This window comes from Metopolophium dirhodum, chromosome 6, assembly GCF_019925205.1.
Source record: "Metopolophium dirhodum isolate CAU chromosome 6, ASM1992520v1, whole genome shotgun sequence".
Lineage (NCBI taxonomy): Eukaryota > Metazoa > Arthropoda > Insecta > Hemiptera > Aphididae > Metopolophium > Metopolophium dirhodum.
Genome location: NC_083565.1, coordinates 37775894 through 37796114, shown reverse-complemented (window position 1 = coordinate 37796114; position 20221 = coordinate 37775894). Strand labels below are relative to the sequence as shown.

The 20221-nt window shown below is 31.1% G+C and overlaps 1 protein-coding gene across 2 annotated transcripts in view; it reads right to left on the bottom strand.

The window, feature by feature from the left end:
- Window positions 1–17027: 17027 nt before the first annotated feature.
- LOC132946368 (mucin-2) overlaps window positions 17028–20221 on the bottom strand; it is a 130812-nt gene continuing 127618 nt past the window's right edge. For both annotated transcript variants that reach the window (XM_061016346.1, XM_061016347.1), the window contains exon 5: window positions 17028–19802. In XM_061016346.1, coding sequence (XP_060872329.1) covers window positions 18486–19802 — 1317 coding nt within the window. In that variant the 3' untranslated portion in view covers window positions 17028–18485. The remainder of the gene's footprint in view (window positions 19803–20221) is intronic.

The window sequence follows — 20221 nt, the reverse complement described above, 5'->3', positions numbered from 1 at the left end:
TTATCATAAGCATACAAAACTACAAACGTTCATCGCATACCGAGAGATTTTAATTAATTTCATCACCAAATTGGTAAACATAGTGCCAAAGTTTACTTGGCCATCAAAGTATATTATATGACCTTTAGAGGCGGTTTATTTTCTAAACTTAAACACACGTAGTCAGTAGAGTGAATATTTTGTTGAGACTAATTTTTTGTTTGTACATTTTTTTTTAAAATATAATGCATGCATTATCTACAATCAGTGTTGATCCCGGAAAAAATATTTTTTCATCTCGTTAAAGATAAAGATAATAGACAAAAGCTAATTAAGATGAACATAAAAATAAACTCAACTAAAATTATCTATTTAATAGATATAAAATACATAAATAGTTTATCCAGATAAAAACCAATATATCTTTTAAGAAACAATTTAATTAAAATTGTATTGGATTAAAACGTCACCTTACCGACGAACATTATCAACAAATTACAGAATTAAAAGATTATAAAATATTGTAAAAAAGTGTTTAAAAATTAAAACATATTATAACTAAAATGTACAATTATATACATTTCTAAATTATTGTGTTCTTAGAAATTGTATCGTATGTTACTTAAAGTATGTTTATATAATATTAAACAAGTACCTACGTTCAAAATTTTCACTTGTTATCCGTAGTGTGCATATTTAATTACTTACTTAAATAGTATGACGAACATTAACATATTACATAATTATAAGATTATAAAATATTGTGAAAAAGTGATTAAAAATTAAAATATTATATTTTTTTTCTGAACTAAAATTTACAATTATACAAATTTCTAAATTATTGTGTTCTTGAAAATTGTATCGTAACCTAACCTAACCAAACGTACTTCGAGTACGTTATATATAAAAGTACGTTCAATATTTACACTTGTTATCAGTGCATATTATTTAAACTAATTTAAAAAAATCTTATATCTATAATTTATATCTAAATCAACATTTTTGATTTCCTACAGTATACTCAGAGTGGGTAAGTTTTAATAATTTTATTCGAATTTTTCTAAGGCATATTTAAATACTGTCTACTTCCCACTTAGGATCTGTAATACGTCTGAATAAATTATCTATAATAATATCACCACACTAGTGAAGTATACAAAAATTTCAAAAATGGCAAAACCGTGGAAAATATCAAAAAATTGCCATGTAAAATTATATAGGAAGATTAATATTTGTCCAATTCGTATGAATATTAGATTTAACTCAGTGGTGGCCAAACTTTTTTTTACCTCGGGCCAGAAAAAAAAAAATTTACCGCGGGCCATAAAAATTTTTTTTACTTTTAAGTAATCAGAATTTTAGGTATAGGTATATAATTTCATATTTAACGACGTTTTTATTGTACTTAATAATTTTAATGTCTTTATGTAATACTTAACTTAATAATTACTACAAATGAAAAAAAATGAAATCGGCTTACATTTCCAAATATTATTTTTAAATAAATTATTAACTACACATACAAAAATAAATATAAAATATACAAAATTTCGTTTTACACTTACAAAACATATTTCAAAATATATTTATTTGACTGATCACGACTGATCACGATGGCTGTAGAAACTACAATGTAGATAAAATTGGTCGCGCAACGAGCACAGTATACCCTGTGTGCATAAAGATGAAGTTACCATCTATGAGACGTCTGTTTTTAGTCTCAAAAGTGACGGTACATTGTAATATCTATGTGCCTTCAAATAAAAGTAAGAGAAAAAAAAAAATTGCGATACTGCTATGAAACTTCTTTTCGTAGTGGTGTATGAGATTACCATTATGTAATATCACATAGAAGTAATTTTTGTGAAGTTATAATGACTGATGGTATGTAACATAACATAGATGTTACAAAGGTTATGTATCAATTGTTATAATAATTTATATATATACAATATTATATATATAATTTATGTATATACGTATATACACCTAATTTTGGGTTTTTACTATTTTTAGATGTATAATATTATAAATAATAATTATATTAATATACAATACAATGTTATTTTATTATCTCTGCCGCCTTTTGATTGAATTTATTTTTATATTATCACGGAAACAGGCAATAGTCGAATGCACTGTAAAATATACCTAAGTATAATAAAATTATGAATCAAACATTTCCTGTAATATTTTAAATACCTATATCTAAATTTCTTTGGTATTCAATGTAATTTGTAAATATTTATAACCGTGTAATAGAAAAAATAAATATTGAATCTACTTCTGTTAAACTTAACTTTTCAGTTAATAAGTCTGTATATAAAACCTATTATAAAGAAATAATTTTTGAAAATTTTCTTATAAGAATTCAAACTTAAAAGATAATTTTATTTATGTAAAAGATCATGGTTTGATAAAAGTAGTACACATACTTAAATTTATAAATGGTACAATTAAATTTAAAGTTCTTAAGTATAACCTATCTCCAATGTTCCACCATCCTATGTCATCAGATATCATAAAAATATTTTATGCTCATGATATTATTCCAAAACCTCCACTAATATCAATAGATGTGGATTCTATAATGTTTAAATGTTTTTCATTCCCAATTGATGTTCACAAGTCAGTAGCTATTGCATTGTTACATACCATATAATTTTAGATTCTGAGCGAAGCGATAAATGTATTGATTTTACAATGATGTGTGTTTTTTTTTTTATTTTTTTTTTTGTGTCTGTCATCACCTTTTAGGACAGTAAAAGTGCTTAGATTATCTTCAACAGTAACTTTTCTGATAAGTGAATCTAGTTGGTACTTTGGGGGGTCATAAGTTAAAATTTCCCAATAGTTTTCAAAAGCGATGTGAAAAACAAAAGAAAAATTAAGGAAAAACGGGAATTTTTACGCAAAATCTGTTTTTGAGAAAATCGATTTTGGTTTTTGGTGTAACTCTAAAACAAATGACCTTAGGGACATGAAATTTTGACTGAATGTTTATATTAGTATTTTCTATACACCATACAATTATTGATAATATTTTGACTCTTTTTGAGCGGTTTATGGACATTGTCAGTTTTCAATTTTTTTAGTTTTTTTTTCTATAAATATCAATAAAAATTTTTTTGTTTGGTAAAAAAGCGTGAAAATTTAATATAAAGCTCCTGATATATCGTTCCAATAGTAGTTGAAAAATATTAAAAATACATAGGCGCAATTTTTTTTTATAAGCATTTAAAGTTCAAATTTTTACAACATTTATCAAATTTATAATTTATTAATTATTTTGTAGTTAAAAATGTATAAATTGTTTAACTTTTATGGCTAAGGATTGAAAATTTAAAACAAGGCTCCACGTAAATAGGTTATATATAAATTACTTTATTCATAATAATATCATCAAATATACTTGGTAATATCATAGGCTGACTGACCGTTTTCGCTCAGAATCGTTTTTCTTATACAATGATATTATATCATTGAATTCAATTTTAAAACTATCCATTACAGTGACCCACTTGTAACCTACTGTACAACAGAGCGACATTCACTTATCCACCTTTTTTTGTATGTATTTTATTATTATTATTATTATTATTATTATTTTTTTTTTTTTTTACTTAACAATAAAGAGTATTGTTACATTTTAATTGATATGTTTGTATGTATTTTTTCTATCTTTATGAAAAATACAGATAAGTGCCTATCCTAGTTCTATAGATCATAATATTACAATAAATTACTAAATACTCTTATGCTTGGTCACTAAATTATAAATTTGTTTTATTAATTACTATAGTTTTAGTGATTTAAAGTTTTAACAATATTAATAAAAAATTACATTTTTTAATAAATTGAAATTAATGACTTGTTTTTAAATTTATTTAGGTACCTATAGGTACATAATTTTAGTTTAATAACTATAAGTATAGTAACTAGGTAGATACCTACTTACCAAATACAAGTTTTGGATTGCCTAATTTTCTTAATACATAATAATTATTAATTGTAACAGGTAAGCTTGAAAAGGTTAATACTTAATACTAAATGCTTTTTATAAGCTTTAAGCATATTATACTATATAAAGCACTCTAAATGAACTTATTAAAATTTGAACGAACTAGGTGACACTAAAGCTTTGACCCCCCCTTTAAAGTTAACAATTAAGGTAAAAAATATTAAACAACACAAATAAATTTATGAAAGTCGAATATGTGAAAAGTAAAAATCTACAGTAAAACCTCTGAATAGCAGACACCACCAGGACTGACAGAAATTTCCACTATTCGAAGGTGTAAATGAGATATAAATGATAGTTATTGTTCCCAAAAGTAACGTTGGAAATTAATAGATGTCAGCTAATGAGAGGTATCCGTTATATATATATTAAGTATCCTAATTGGGGAGGTTTCATTGTCGACTGTGCTATAATATGTTCTACTGAACTCGTGACTGTTAAAGGAGCTAAATATTCCATATAATACACTACTTTATATCTCAGTAGGTTGTCCCAGTAGGTTAGGCATAGGTTCATTAAGTTAGGGGTACACGGTTCGATTCTGACATAGACGACGGTTTAGACAACTAATCAGAGTATTTTTTTGATTTTTTTCCTGAACAATTCCATATGTGAGCTCTATGTGAAGTTAATGAGATGAAAATGGGTGACTGCACATGGAAGTTACAATGTGACGGAATATAGACCATTGTCTTGTGACATCGCATGCACTGACTTCACAATACCGGGCATTAAGCATCACGGTAATGTCTCAGAGAAGTTTCTGAGTCAAAATTATAAACTTCACATGTCTCAATGTGACTACTATGTAATATCTATGAGAACATATTTTGCACACAGGGTAATATTACTCGTTGTAGGTACCTACATTGTTGTTTCTACGAAAATAAGATAAGATACGATAATTCTATTTATAATATGTTTATAGAATGTATACAGTATTTTTAATTTTTTTTTTTTTTCGTAAATGTAAAATATTATAGTTCTTTCGCGGGCCAGATATTAAATGATGGCGGGCCGGAGTTGGCCCGCGGGTCGTAGTTTGGCCACCACTGATTTAACTGATAAAAATAAAAAATTACAATTTCTATTTAATATAAAGCCTTCATTTATAACCCAACAAAGTTCGGACTTTTCGTGTTTCAACCCGACGTTTGATTATTCTTTTATTTTTTTCACAAACCGTTGAAATGCTATAAAATTACTATATTAAAATAAATACACATTATATTTTCTTAATCAAATATTATACATTGTGTGGATAGTCACGTTTGAATCGGAGGGGAAGTTCAAAATTAAATTAAACGATTAATTATGTTCGTTATTTTCCTTTAGTACTACACATATCTGCGATCGGCGTTTGGAATTTTTCCGTACGGATACGTCTATAGTCTATACAGACTATTGGCTAATGTGTAATAATAATATTATATTATAATTGAATTCGTTTTATAGTCCGATTGTCGTCATCGAAAATACCTAGTAAATAATAATACTATCAGGAGCATAAATTATAATATTGAAATTAGAGATGTTCTGGGCAGAAAATTTGATATTAAATCGGGTACCGAGTACTGGCAAAGTAAAAATATTTTTACTAACCGGGTATCGAGTATATTGGCCGAGTAAAATTTATAGTACTAACCGGGTATCGAGCATTGGCCGAGTAAAAACTTTTTTACTAACCGGGTATAGAGTATTGGCTGAGTAGAAATGTTAACACTAACTGGATGTCGAGTATAGGTCCAGTATAAATGTAAATACGAAATGGGTATTATACTACTGTCAAAGTATCAAGTATCAACTTTATACTCATTACCTATACAGTAAACACGAGATTTATTTTTAGAATTCGTAGAAGAAAAACATGATTTATTTATAATCAACTGACTATTGTAAATCGGTTCAGTTATTCCCATGTATATTCCCACTTATGTACCAAAACAAATTATAATTTACTACCCTAGAGTTTTAGATTTGTCCCGTTATATTAATTATAGGTATGAATATATTTTTATAAATAGATTATCAGCGTTTTCCATTGGATAGAAGTCGGGTAAAAACGTAGTATTTCGCCGGGTACCGAGTAAGGGCCGAATAAAAATGTAGGTATTACGCCGGGTAATGAGTAATAGCTGAGTGTTAAATATGATATGAGTACCCATCGCAGCCATCGAGTAATTTATTGCCGGGTACCCGGAACATCTCTAATTAAAATTAATAATTATTATTTCTGAAACTTAAAAAACTATATTACATGAATGGTTTACAGTAGATAACTGGTGTTTTCATCTAAGATAGATAAATATATAACATTTAGATTTACATAATATGATAATTAATACTTTTATCTAGATATAAGTCTCAGCACTGCCAACAAGTAAAAGTAGCTTATCCAATTTTCAATTAAAGATTATTAATTATTATTGTTATTGATTATTTTCATTGTTTATTATTTTATCATGATGTAATAGTGTGTAAATAACTATTATACTCGTGTCTTCATTGCAGTTCGATTAAGCTTATTGTCCTATAAACTATGAATTTTCACATTATAATTGTTTATTAAACCACATGTAAGAGTGAACCATATTCCTATCAAAAAATTACTTACATGTTACAATGTTATATAGCAATATGTATTCTTTTTTTTTTTTTTTTATTGGGAAACCCGCGGCAACATAGGCCATTGGGTGTGGGGAGGGCACTGTAGGTTTTATATTGGGTAGGTTTGGTAGGTTTTATATTGGGTAGGTTGGTACACGTGTGTGTTGTGTTTGGCAGAATTTCTAATGGGGCACCCGTAGGTTTCTGCCGTGTCCCGGGGTGGGGGGATGGCGGCACTTGTTCTCCGGACACCGTGACTTGCACGGAGAAAAATGCCGCCCAGTGGTCGAGGATCGAACTCGGACCGGCTGTGCCGAATCCGTCGCGTTAGACCGCTCGGCCACCTCGTCCCCCTCTATATGTATTCTGTATTATATTTTAGTGGTACAACTATACAGTTAAAAGTCACTTTTTATATATTGACTTTCCATTTAAGACATTTAAATCCATTTATAATTGTAAAAAATATAAAATATTCAATGAAAAACGTTTGTGAAATAATCTAATGAAACAAAAATCAAATTTAATTAAAAATTATAATATTTAACGATTTTCACCGAGTAAATTTAATTTTCAATAGTAATATTATTATTGCGATAATATTAATATTATGATAAATAATATAATAATATTATGTGTTACCTACTGAGTATTCAGATGTACCGACATTGACTATACACTGCGCCGTGTAACAAGTTATATTAATTATATCATAAAAATAATTCGATGAAAAATGCATATTATTTCGTAGATAGGTATTTAGAATATTTTTACCGTTTGATCTGAAATACCAATCACCAAATTCAAACTGTATTTCATATGAAATAACTTTATGTCTGTTCAGAACATATTATTTAATATTATATAGTTTTCGACAAATTGTTCACTTTACATCATAAATTTGCCATCAGTATATGGATTATATTGTTTTTAAAAATTTAATATATCTAATGATATCATAAATATTATTATTATGTATTATATAATATAGTATTTTGTTGGTTCAAAAAATAATTAATTTGCTTAATCTGCATATCAATCGAAATCATCACACAAAACAAGCAAACATATAATAGTGGGAATCATTAATTAAAGCGTAGAACGTAGACATATTAATATGTTATTGCAGTAAAACGTAATTTGAAAGAATTAAAACAAAAACGTTTTGCATGACGCTCATTTTATTATCGATTTCAGTTTTAGTTAGAAAAATAAATCAAACGTTGAAATAGAAAATTTAAATCAGTAGTTATTTTAATTAAACTTCTCAATTGATTTAGGTACTAAAAATTGAACGGGGTAAAGCAGTTTCGTAATAACTTCCAATAATATAACTCGTAAGACGTAATGACTAACGAAATGATTAGGAAACTTCTCATGGCCAAAATCTTTTCGTAAAATTCAAAAAGAAAGGTTGCGATAGTGTCTGACGACCGAAAAAAATTTATAATTTCGGCACGCACGGATACTGGAATATTATGCTACCTATAAATATTTTACATTTTATTTACATGAAATAAAAAAAAAAAGATACAAGTCGGCCGATATAAAATAATATATGTCATTTAATTTTTCGAAATTTACATTTTTTCTTCCACGGCAATTTAATAAAAAATACCACGCACGTTGCAGCGTTATGTAGTCATTATATTATTCACACACACACACACACACACACACACACACCTTTTTATATTATTCAAAATACCTACATAAGACTCGAATTTAACGAATTCCTTTTTTTTTTACGTCAAAACGGATGTTATAATCATTCAAGAGTCGGTTTTGAGACATTCAACAAAAATATTAGAACATAAAAAGTATTCGAACATTTTCGTTCAATTTATTTTGACGACGGAAATGTTGATATTTCCTAAGACTATGCAAATATTATATCTGTTAAAAAATATGTGTCAAACGGCTGCAACATAACTCATTCCAATTTAAAATTGGAACTAATTTATAGTTTATTTTTATTGCACTATAAGGTATCGTACTTTTAAATTATTTTGTTTGCGTTAAAAATAAAAACATTTTTTTTTATCGTTCAAAATATACGTACGACACGAATTCATCGAATCCTTTTTTTTTAACAGGTAGGTATTATTATGGTATAATCATTAACGAGTCGGTTTTGACATTCAACAAAAATACTGTCACGTTTTAGTACCAAACAAAACGTTAAATATTTTATGTCAACTTGTTTACAATGTGCAAATTCATTTTATTTAAGACAGACATTTTGAACACAGTTTTTTTCTTAAAATCATACAGTTAATGTATTTATGAATTATGTAGGTAGCTTTTCAATCAGCGACCTATTAACTTGTTTCGATTTATAATTAGAACTAGGTTATGGTTTATTTTCATTAGACTAATTATCATTTTAAATTATTTTGTTTGCGTTTTTAAAGACACTTTCTTAAATTATTGAAAATACGTAGGACTTGGATTTAACAAAAATATATTTTTAACGTCATATCATTTATTATAATCATTCACGAGCCGGACTTTACATTCAACAAAAATGTTGAGACCTTTTAAGAATAAAACAATTATTTAATCATCTTTGGTAAATTTGTTTACATTGAGTACAATACGATTTAATTAAGATAGACATTTTGATCGTTATTTTTCATAAAATAATACAAAATATAAATCTGTTATAAAATATTTATAATATGAATAATGTATCGAGCTTTTCAATCGGTAACATAACTTATATTTAGTCGTTGCAATTAATAACTTGAAGTACGGTATAGTTTATTTTTATTACACATATCGTACTTTTGAATTATTTTGTTTGCTCCAGTAATAGAAACCTTTTTTATTGTTCAAAATACGTATGAAACGTATTCAACGAATGGTTTTTTTTGGCGCGATAATGGGTAGGTTTTATAATCATTAAAGAGTAGGTTTTGACATTCAACAGAAAAATTGTTTTAAACATCTTTTGTCAATTTGAGTACAAAAAAAAATATTTTTAAGACAAACATTTTGATCATTATTTTTCCTAAAATTATACAAAATGTATTATAATATCTGTTATAAAATATTTGTATGAATTATTTATTGAGCTTTTCAATCAGCTACATAACTTATATTTAGTTATTACAATTAACAATCGGAAGACTTAAGAAATAGTTTATTTTTATCCACTTGTCATTCTTTTAAATTTTTTTGTTTACGTTAATCATAGATACCTTTTTTGTATTATTCAAAATACGTATGACATGAGTTTGACAAAAATATTTATTTTTTTACGACATAGACATTATAATCTTTCACGAGTTGGTTTTGACATTCAACAAGAGTATTGGGACACCTTAGTAATTAAAAAAAAAAATGTATTTAATAATTTCCTTAAATTTCGTTTACAATGAGTACATGACTTTTTACTTTTATTGATCAATTCACTTCAATAACAAAGGTAATTAGGGTGTAGATGTCTTGTACACTTTATTTTTTTTTTTTAATAAAATTATTTCTTTTTTTTTAATAGTTCATGATTTGTCTTTAAGACATAAATGTGTTCAGTGTTTTTTCAAAAAATTATACTGATATAGGTAATATACCTACTATAAAATATGTTTATGAATTATGTATTGATCTTTGCAATCGGAAACGTAACTTATTATAATTAATAATATTGGAACTAGGTTATATACAAGACGTGAATTTGGTGAAACATTTTTTTTTACGTCATAATCGGTATTTTTATCAATCACGAGTATGTTTTGACATACAATAAAAATATTGCGACGTTTTAGTAATCGAACAAAATTTTTTTTTAAGTTTTGGTCAATTTGGTTTACAATGAGCACACGATTTTTTTTGATTTTTATTCATCATTTCGGTTCAACAACAAAGGTTATTATTTATTAGTGTATAGACGTCTTGTTTAATTTTTTTTTTTTAATTACAATTATTTCTATTTTTTTAATAATACATGGTTTTGTTTAAGACATAAATATGTTCATTGTTTTTTCATAAAATTATACTGTTATAATATATCTTTATAAAATATATAGAGCTTTTCAATTGGAAACATTACTTATTAAAAATAATAATTGGAACTGATTTATAGTTTATTTTAATTAAGCGTAGGACCTTTCACACTTTTGAATTATTTAGCTTGCGTTTGCAGTAGACACTTTTTTATGTTATTTTAAATTTAAAATTACATAGGGCACGAATTTAATGAAAAAATATTGTAAGTCATAACCATAATAATTATTCAAGAGTTGAGTATTAGACATTCAACAAAAATATTAGAACAAGAAAAAAAGAGTTTAAACTTGATGGTCAGTTTTTTACAATGTTCTTGTTTTAGTTTATTTTTATTACACTCGTCATACTTTTAAATTATTTAGTTTTCGTTAGTTATAGCTAATACAGTTTGATAAAGTGCAGAAAAAAATAAATTGCACATAAATTTGACACTGGCTTGGTAACATCCAAAAGTATAAATATGCACTTTTACATCGTATTCTTTTTAGTTTTTAACACAATTATTATTATCATTATAAATCATTATTTTTATGTTCAAAGATAGTATTATTTTGTTTTATAATTATATAAAAATACAATTGAATCGTAACTACTCATTTATAATCTACATAATATTATGTTTAAACGGTTCCGCGATCGAAATCAATTTGTAGTTGTTTTTGTTTTTCAATTTGTTTGATTAACTTTTTTTTATAACATTAAATGTTCTAAGAACTCGAGTTCACTGAATAAATAAACTAATTAATTCTTAAATGTCATACATTTTATCAAACAAGATATTTTGCGCTGAAACCAATCAATATCTAAGACCTTAGATGTATTTATAAAAAAAAAAAAAAATGTTTTCAAACAAAACACTTGTCATAAAGATAATAAGGTATTAAGGTAATATATTATCGTATTTAAAGGATTCACGCCAAAGATAATGCGTTTAACTTCTCGAGTATATCCAGTATCCACAGCAAACATCACAGACTGCACGTCATAGGAATTCGTGGTAATAATTGTACCAGACTTATATTGCACACCAGTGGTTCTCAAAATGTGGTACGCGTACCACTGGTGGTACGCAGAAGCGCACATGGAGGTATGCGGAAGTGTACGACCGATCCAAAAACTACGCGTGATTGATACGCAAAAAAAGAGTTTGGGAATCTCTGTCGTAAATTATTGTACCACTGGGCAGTGGTGATACATAGATGGATGTGTGTGGCCATATTGTGTTGGGGGTACGCGGAAGGTCGAACACACCAAAATGTACCTAAATTAATATTTTCATACAGCATTTTTGTCGAAAATGTATTTACTGAAATATTGAATGGTTATGTTTTTAGTAACTAGTGGTACACTACTGGTCCATGGTTAATGTAAGCATGAGTGTGGTATGTGGGAAAAACGGTTTTAGAATCTCTATAGTATATTATCGTACCACTAGTGGTACCCATAAGGAAAGTCCAAAACGTACTTAAATTATTATTTTTAAACACAATTTTTATTGAAAATATATATTGAAACATTGAATAGTTCTATTCTTATCGTCGGTGGTACACGACTGGTCCATAATAAATTAGAGTAGGGTGCAGAAAAAAATAGTTTGAGAATCTCTGTGGTATATTATTGAACCACTGATGGTACATAGAAGCCTGTGTCCCCTGCAGGTGGTACCCAGGAGGCTGAAGGGTCCGAAATGTGACTAAATTATTATTTTTGTCGAAAACGTATAATATATTGAAAAACACTTTATAGTTCTATTTTTGTCATTAGTGGTACACGACCGGTCCACAGTTTAATAATTTAGACACGAGAGTGGTACGCGAAAAAAACACAATTTAAGAAAATCCGTCGCATAGGGCAGGGATGGGAAACTCAATGCAACTGGAGAAAAAATTTAAAATATTCGAAAATCTAGCGGGCCGGAGAAAAAAAAACCTAATGTTAACTATACCTCTATAAATAATATAATACTATTTACATTTAATAGTCCAATACTAGGTAAGAATTTATATCTACGTGTTTTACGATAGACATTATTTCGATTTTAATAATTTTATAAATAATAATATAATAAAATAAAATACAGAAAAATCTTAAAAATTTATATTTTTATAAACTAAATTGAAATGTAGCACGGGCCAGTGAAAAATGGTACGCGGGCAGCCAGTTGCCCATCCCTGGCACATCCCTAGGGTTAAGTCCCACAAAGTACGCACTTTTTGACAGCATTTTTAAAACGTTTGGTTGGAACCACTCTGGTCGGATATTGTTTTCCGTCGTCGAATCGGAGACGTCACCGAATGTAAAATATACACAAACAATCAATGCATTTGTGCGTCAGAACTAGAGCTCTGCACGGTCCGTTTTATTATAGACCGGACCGGACTGAGACCAGGACTGGACCGGACCAATAAAATAAAAATGAAGCCAAACCAGACTGATATATTTTAACAAAGACCAGGACCGGACCGGACCGGACTGATTCATTTTAACAAAGATTAGGACCGGACCGGACCGGATCAAGACGATAAAATAAAAATGAAGCCAGACCGAACGATTATTTTATTATGATAATGATTTTTATTTTAATTATATTATTAAATCAACGTTCAAAATGCAGATCACTATAGACCGGACACTATATACCTAATATAAATTTGAAGGCGGACTGGACTGGGCCATTTTTTTTAAGGATCGAACCGGACCAGACCATTTTTTTTTTTTTAGACGAAGAGACCGAACCGGACCAAACCACATTAAATTATAATACACAAAGACCGAAAAAAACCAGACCATGGTCCGGTCCGATCCCGACTGGTCTAGACCAGACCGTGCAGAGCTCTAGTCAGAACAATAATGTTTACAAAAACGTATAGTATTCTTTTGATTAAAAAAACCTAACCTAACCGAAAAAGTGGCGGCGGCAAACACAAGGGGTATATTATTTGTATATTATATTGTTATAGTAATTATTCGGTCGCTACACCCCCCCCCCCCCACCGATGTGATGTTATCATTAAAGTGTGACGTCCCCGAGGTATCATAATAGATAAGTGTATAATGATTATTGTTATCAGTTTGCGGCTGACTGCTGCAGAGCAGTGTAATATAATAATAATAATAATAACACGAGACGTCCGCCCAGCTGTTTCGAGGCGGCTTGACATAACATACGAGTTGTGCGGGCGCCAATAAATTTTATTCGTACGCGAATCACCAAAGTTCAAGGATTCCCGGAAATCGGCATCCAGGGGGGTGGGACACGATCGTCAAAAATAAAATTATATAGTGATCGCTCGCCGCGAAAACGATTCGAATACAATGTGACTCGTAACGACGCCCACGGGCGGGGGGGGGGGGAGGAGAGCCCGCGGGCCGTCACGAAACGGAGTTTATAAATTCGTTTCGATATCCGTCGTCGCCGTTCGAATTCGTCAAGTGCATTGTAGATTTCGGTTTAAAAAAAAAAAATAAATAAATATTCATACGCGCTGCGACTGCTGATCGCAATAGCCGGGTACCCACTATAATATACCAGACATACCTGACGGCTACCGGTATTGCGCGGGTAACCGAGACCAAGGTCGCGGTCGCGCGCTCGACGATCACGACGCGCCCGAGGGATATTAGGTCCGCGCGTACGTGGTCGACTCCGTTCGAGGATTTCGTTCGGTTCGCGAAGAAATCGAAATCGAAATCGAAACTGGGTCGTTCGTGCCGACTGGGTCAGCGTGCATATTATTATTGTCGTCGTCGTTATAGATAACCTACACGTCATATTTTACTATTGCAAATCGCGAAGTAGGCATAACGTAACACATAACAATTATGCTAAAATCCGTAGAAAAAATGAAATTGATAAAATTGTTCCAGTCGAACGGGTAAACATTTGGATATTAGCCAGAGCTGTGCTGATAAACCGACACCCGATTTATCGATATCGGCAGGTACTGTCAATATATCGGGTAAAGGTTTTTTTTCGAACCGATATTACCTAAAACCAAGGCTGGGCATATACGAGTTAAACAGTTAAAGTTAAGTCAAAAAGTTAATTTAATTTAAACTTTTTAGCTTAACTATAGTTACTTTTAGCTTTTCGTTAACTTAACTGTTAAATTACTAAATTTCTTTTTGATTATCGTGAAGTTAACTAGTTAATTTTTCGTTTTAAGAAATAAGTTAAGTTAATTTATTTTGTTTTTAATTTTATAATATTTCACTATTTCAGTCTATTTCGTTTTCATGTCAAAAAATATTTACCGTGAATTGTTTAAAGTTAAACATTTATATCATTCGAATCTAACTTATGTGGGAATACTGTATAAAGTATAAATACTAGTCTATAATTTAGTTTTGGGTTGGAAAAAAATAAAGTACGCTAGCGTTGTATAAACAAATTTACTTTTTTTTACTTAATAAAAAGTTAACAAAAAGTGTGTATTAACTTTTAACTCAACGGAGTTTCCCTATAGTTAAATTAACTTTTAACTTTTAACTTTTTGGTATTGGTGCATATTAACTTAACTTAACTGAGTTAAAAAAAAATCATTAACTTGCCTAAAACCGATCTAATGCAGTCGCATATCAGTGTTGGGAATTATCTAGATAAGATTTTTTGAAATAAATTATCTTTTAAAGTATCTAGATAATTATGTTACGATTTATCTAATGTTTAGCTTAGATAAAAAAATGGGCTTATCTAGATAAATATTATAGCGCCTCTACAAAATTATAAAACCAATGTTACTAAAATTCTAATATAATAAATTTAGTTAAATTTAAGTGAAGTTCCATAAAAGTTCTATTAAAGTTAAGTTAACTTGAGAATTTAAATATAACAAAGTCATTTTATCAAATAACACTATACTCGTATACAATAGTAATATTATAATGTAATTACTACCATCGATGAGTTATTACACTTAGGTAAACCGAAAAACATTGATTTTGAAAAACACCAAGCACTGAGTATCCAATAAAGACGCTGTGTGCCAGTACGATGTCGTTACAGCACCCGGACGGGGGATTTGGTTTTGCGTAAAAGGGAGAGGGGTACACATTTTTTTAAGGAGAGTACAAATGGGTGCAAATCGTGTACAAAACAATGAGATATGTTGGGGGGGGGGTTGACGATGTATGGATGCCAAGACGACGCACCTCCATAATAAGCATATTAAAATTAATTAGGTATAGGTTTATTACCCCCTCCGTTATAAAAATAAATTTAAATTAACTTCATAGAACTGTTTTTCAAAGGCTCAATTCGTTGTTATTATAAAGATTATGTCATTATATTGATATAAATCTAATATTACAAAAATTTTAAAAAACAATAAAAATAAGTGTAAAAAAATGATATTTATCTAGGTATTTATATTGATAAATGTATTGTTGTATTTATCTTTATCTAGATAAATTACATTTATGTTATCTTTATTTTTATCTAGATAATGTTTGGTTAAAATTATCTTATCTTATCTAGATAATTTTTTAGTTATCTATTCCCAACACTGTCGCATATCAACTTGTGTGTGATGGTGGTGGTTTTACCGATAATGCTATTTTAAGACACATTATAATGCAAACAATCAATCAGTAAAAATAGTAAACTCGATTCGATTACAATTTAAATTCAATTTCGTTTATTCAATTGTTTTCCTCCTTACCACGGTTATGATTTTATTGATAAGATATTACGATAATTGATAAAAACAATATCCCAAAAATAGGCCCAGCTCCAATAATCATACTTATAACTTCTATTTTTATTTTTTGATTAATCATATTATATTATCAGAAAAAAGTGTGATCGGCCCAGATCTAATATTACATACATATAGGTGAAGTTTTTAGTTAATGGTTTATTTAGTGCGGACTAAGTCGGTGTTTGTTACAAGTAAAGTATATACATATAGACTTTTATTTTCTCTTTTTTCATTATATATTGTTTGTTTTTGTTTGTTATATTGTATAATCAATGACTAAATAAACCAAATTAAACCAATTTTTCCTACCACTGTAAATTTTCCCCAGGCATGGCAGAAACAGTAAAATTCCTATATAATTGGGAATAACATTTTTTTCCATGATATTAGTTTATCTTCCAAGTGTGGAGAAATATAAAATATGCGTGCAGTAATCTAGCAATCATGTATGTTTATTTAGTCATGGTGTAGTCTAATTAAATCACATTCGTTACTCCCTACGATACCACAACTTAGATTAAAGGTTGAGGTAATTTTAATTATTTTTATAAATACTTTTTGATAATATTTTGATGATCAATTAACAATAAAAAAACCATCAAAAAAAAATTTAAAAAATAGGTACCTAGTTATAGTGTTTGGGTGATTTGGCAGAATGATGATAATATTTGTTATCAGGTTCGCAGTATTGTAATAGTGACAACACCATATTAAAGAAGAGTATTGTTATTATAATTACATATTTTTCGATTAAACTGTACAAATATTTTATTAAACTAAATAATAATATTTATCTTATACATGAAAAAAAAACATTAGTTACAATATATAGTATAAAAATAAACATAATAATAATACAATATAATATAATATTATAAAACATAATTACACTTAACAATAATTTATGATTTAAAAACAGAATTTTACTAAACTCTATAATAATAATAATAGTCTAATGCTACTCAAAATTGTTTTTTTGACCTCTTTGTATTTGGCACCATCCTTTCTTTTCGGAAATAATTTTCTATCGGGAAAAAGCAATTAATCACGACTGGCATCCAGATTTGTTATTTAACACCGAGGAGGAAAAAACGGTGAGGGCCACGAGCAAAGTGAATGGACTGGAGGGAGAAAAGATACACCGCAAAGTTTTGGCTGACTTTCAAAGTTTGATTCCGGTCGGGTGATAAATGGACGGGCGAGCGTATAGACACAATCATGCGCGTAAGGCGGCGGCTATTACTACGGTGGAAAATCGTTTATGACGTGCCGTAATAATGGTAATAATAATAACCGTAGATGTTTTTTTTTTGTATTTATCTACGCAATAATAATAATATTTAAGTAGCGATATGATAATAAAATGATACGTAGGTCGGCCTAAAGTCGGGTCGGCCTAACCCATACCAAACGCGCAAAAAATCACTGGATATATTATAATCGTCGAGGTGAAACGAGCGCGAGCGATGATATAATATTTGAAAGGGTCCGCGCGGAAACCAGACGATTACATATTATTATTATTTTTATTTAATTTGCCAAAACATTTCAGAAAATGTTGATTAAAATGTTTGGCGCTATATCTGACCCAAACTCAGTGTTTTTCGAAAGACGATATTATAAAACGAGAAGTCGTCTTCGGCCATGTTTCGGGAAAAATTTTTCACGAAAAAGCCGCATTTCTCGGGAGTTATATGTTTCCATTGCTACAGCGTCTGTCGCGCAAATGGTACGGCGACCACGAACGTCCCGACGATACGTAAAAGAGGCGAAAAGATAAAAGAATAATAAAAACAATCGTAACAATAGACGGCAGACGAAACCAAACACATCGTACTCGACATGGCGATCGCGTCTTCCCACAGTTACAGTAATAATAGATTATAAGAGCAAATAAAAGTATAATAATAATAATAATAATATTATGTACAACGCGATACGCATGATAATAATAATAATAATAATAATAATAATAATTAATGCTCCCACCGGACGATTTCACGACATTTGAGCGATTTTTGGAAACAAAAAAAAAATAATAATACTAATGTAGTTATGTACAAGTCACGACGATTGGTCATCGTCCGGATGTCCGGTCGCTGGCGTCCGGGTAACAATAATGTACAATGGCACTCGAGCAACGGCGGCGAGCATCGTGATGTGGTGGTCTAGCCCAGGAACGGGTAACCGCCGTACGGTATGAAGTTGGGGAACTGAGCGACTGTCGGCTGGACGGCCACGGACTGGGTCACGTACGACGTGACCTGGGTGGGTACCACCGAGCTGGAGTAAATGGTGGTGTACGCGGTCTTGGCGCCGAACGTAAGCTTCAGCACCTTGCTGTCGGTCTGCGTGACCATCGACTGGGTGACGACGGGCGTGGACGTGATGGCGAACGACGGCTGGGCTGGGAACAGTGTCGGCTGCTGCTGTTGCTGCTGGAGCTGGAGTTGCTGCGGGAACATCGGGGTCTGCTGGAACTGGAACAGTGGAGTGGGCTGGAGCTGCTGCTGTGGCTGTTGGAATGGTAGTGACTGCGGTTGTGGTATGGCCAGCGTGGTGGTAACCAGCTCGTAATCGGTCCTGGTCACCGTGCCCACAGGACGGGACAGGGTGGTGTAGTACGTGGCGCCGCCGTTGACCACGGGCAGGGCATGCGTCTCGTACACGGTCTCGTACCGCAGCACCGGCCGAGAGGTGGTGATGACCGGCGCTGGTATCGGCGCGTTCGGGTTCAGCAGACGGTACAGGGCAAGCTGCTGGAGCTGTTCGGGGCTCATGGTGGGCGCCTGCAGCTGCTGCTGGTACTGGTGCGACGGGTGTTCGGCGGCCGACGAGGAATTGCCTGACGCCGACGCCATCCGGTGTGCCTTCTTCGACCGCGCACCGTTCGCCTTGTCCATCTGCGACACGTCAAATGACGATCCTACGTTGGACAGGTCCAGGCTGTCCAAGAATGCCTTAGCCGCGCTCGGGTGTGAAGATTCATCATCGTGGTTGCCGCTATCTCCGTACTCGAGTTCCAGGTGCAGCTCAGATCCGGCCTCGTCCAGCCTCGTGTTGAACTCGTTGAGCGTCTTGCTGGGCACGAACTGGTACACCTCCATCGGTGGCAGCGTCTTGACCGCGGTCACCAGCCTGGTTACCTTGTACGACTGGACCAGCGTCACGCTGCTGGTGTCCGACCCGCGGACTACCGGCAGGATGTGCGTCTTGAGCATCAACTCAGTGGTACTGAAGCTCTCAGTCATCGTCTCCAGCGGCGGCGTGGCCTGGTCTGGGGAAAGCGAGATCGGTGGAAGTGTGGCCAGGCTGGAGTCCAGTGGCTGCTCACGGCCATACAGGTTGGGTGCCTGGCTGGCAAGTATGTTCTCGGACAGTGGTTCCTGTACTTTGGCCGGCGACGGGCTGTCGGTCTGCTCCACCAGGCTCTTTTGGATTGTCGACGTCACCGTTATGAACCTGGTATTCTTCACTGAACCCACCTGCGAGACAAGAAAATATCGTAAGCATTCAAACAAATTGGTTGACAAGTTTTTTAGAGGGTTTAGTTTTTTATAATAAATCGTACATTTTTTTATATTTTTTACATTATTTACAGCTTGAAGTTTTTTTATCAAACTGCATTGAATTCCAAATATCTATATTAATTTTGGTTTTTTTAAATATTTATTTTTTAATATTTTAATATTTTAACGTTTATATTTTATATTATATCTTTTTGGGTTGGGTGCAGATATTTTAATTTAAAAACTGATTTTGTTGTCATGGTTACTTATTAACAAAAACATAAATAATATGATTCAAAGATTTTGCAGAGGAAAAATATAGAGTAGGATGGTTTACTTTTAATTTGAATGATACTATATTCATTTGTAAATATCATACTAAGTCTGAATAAGAT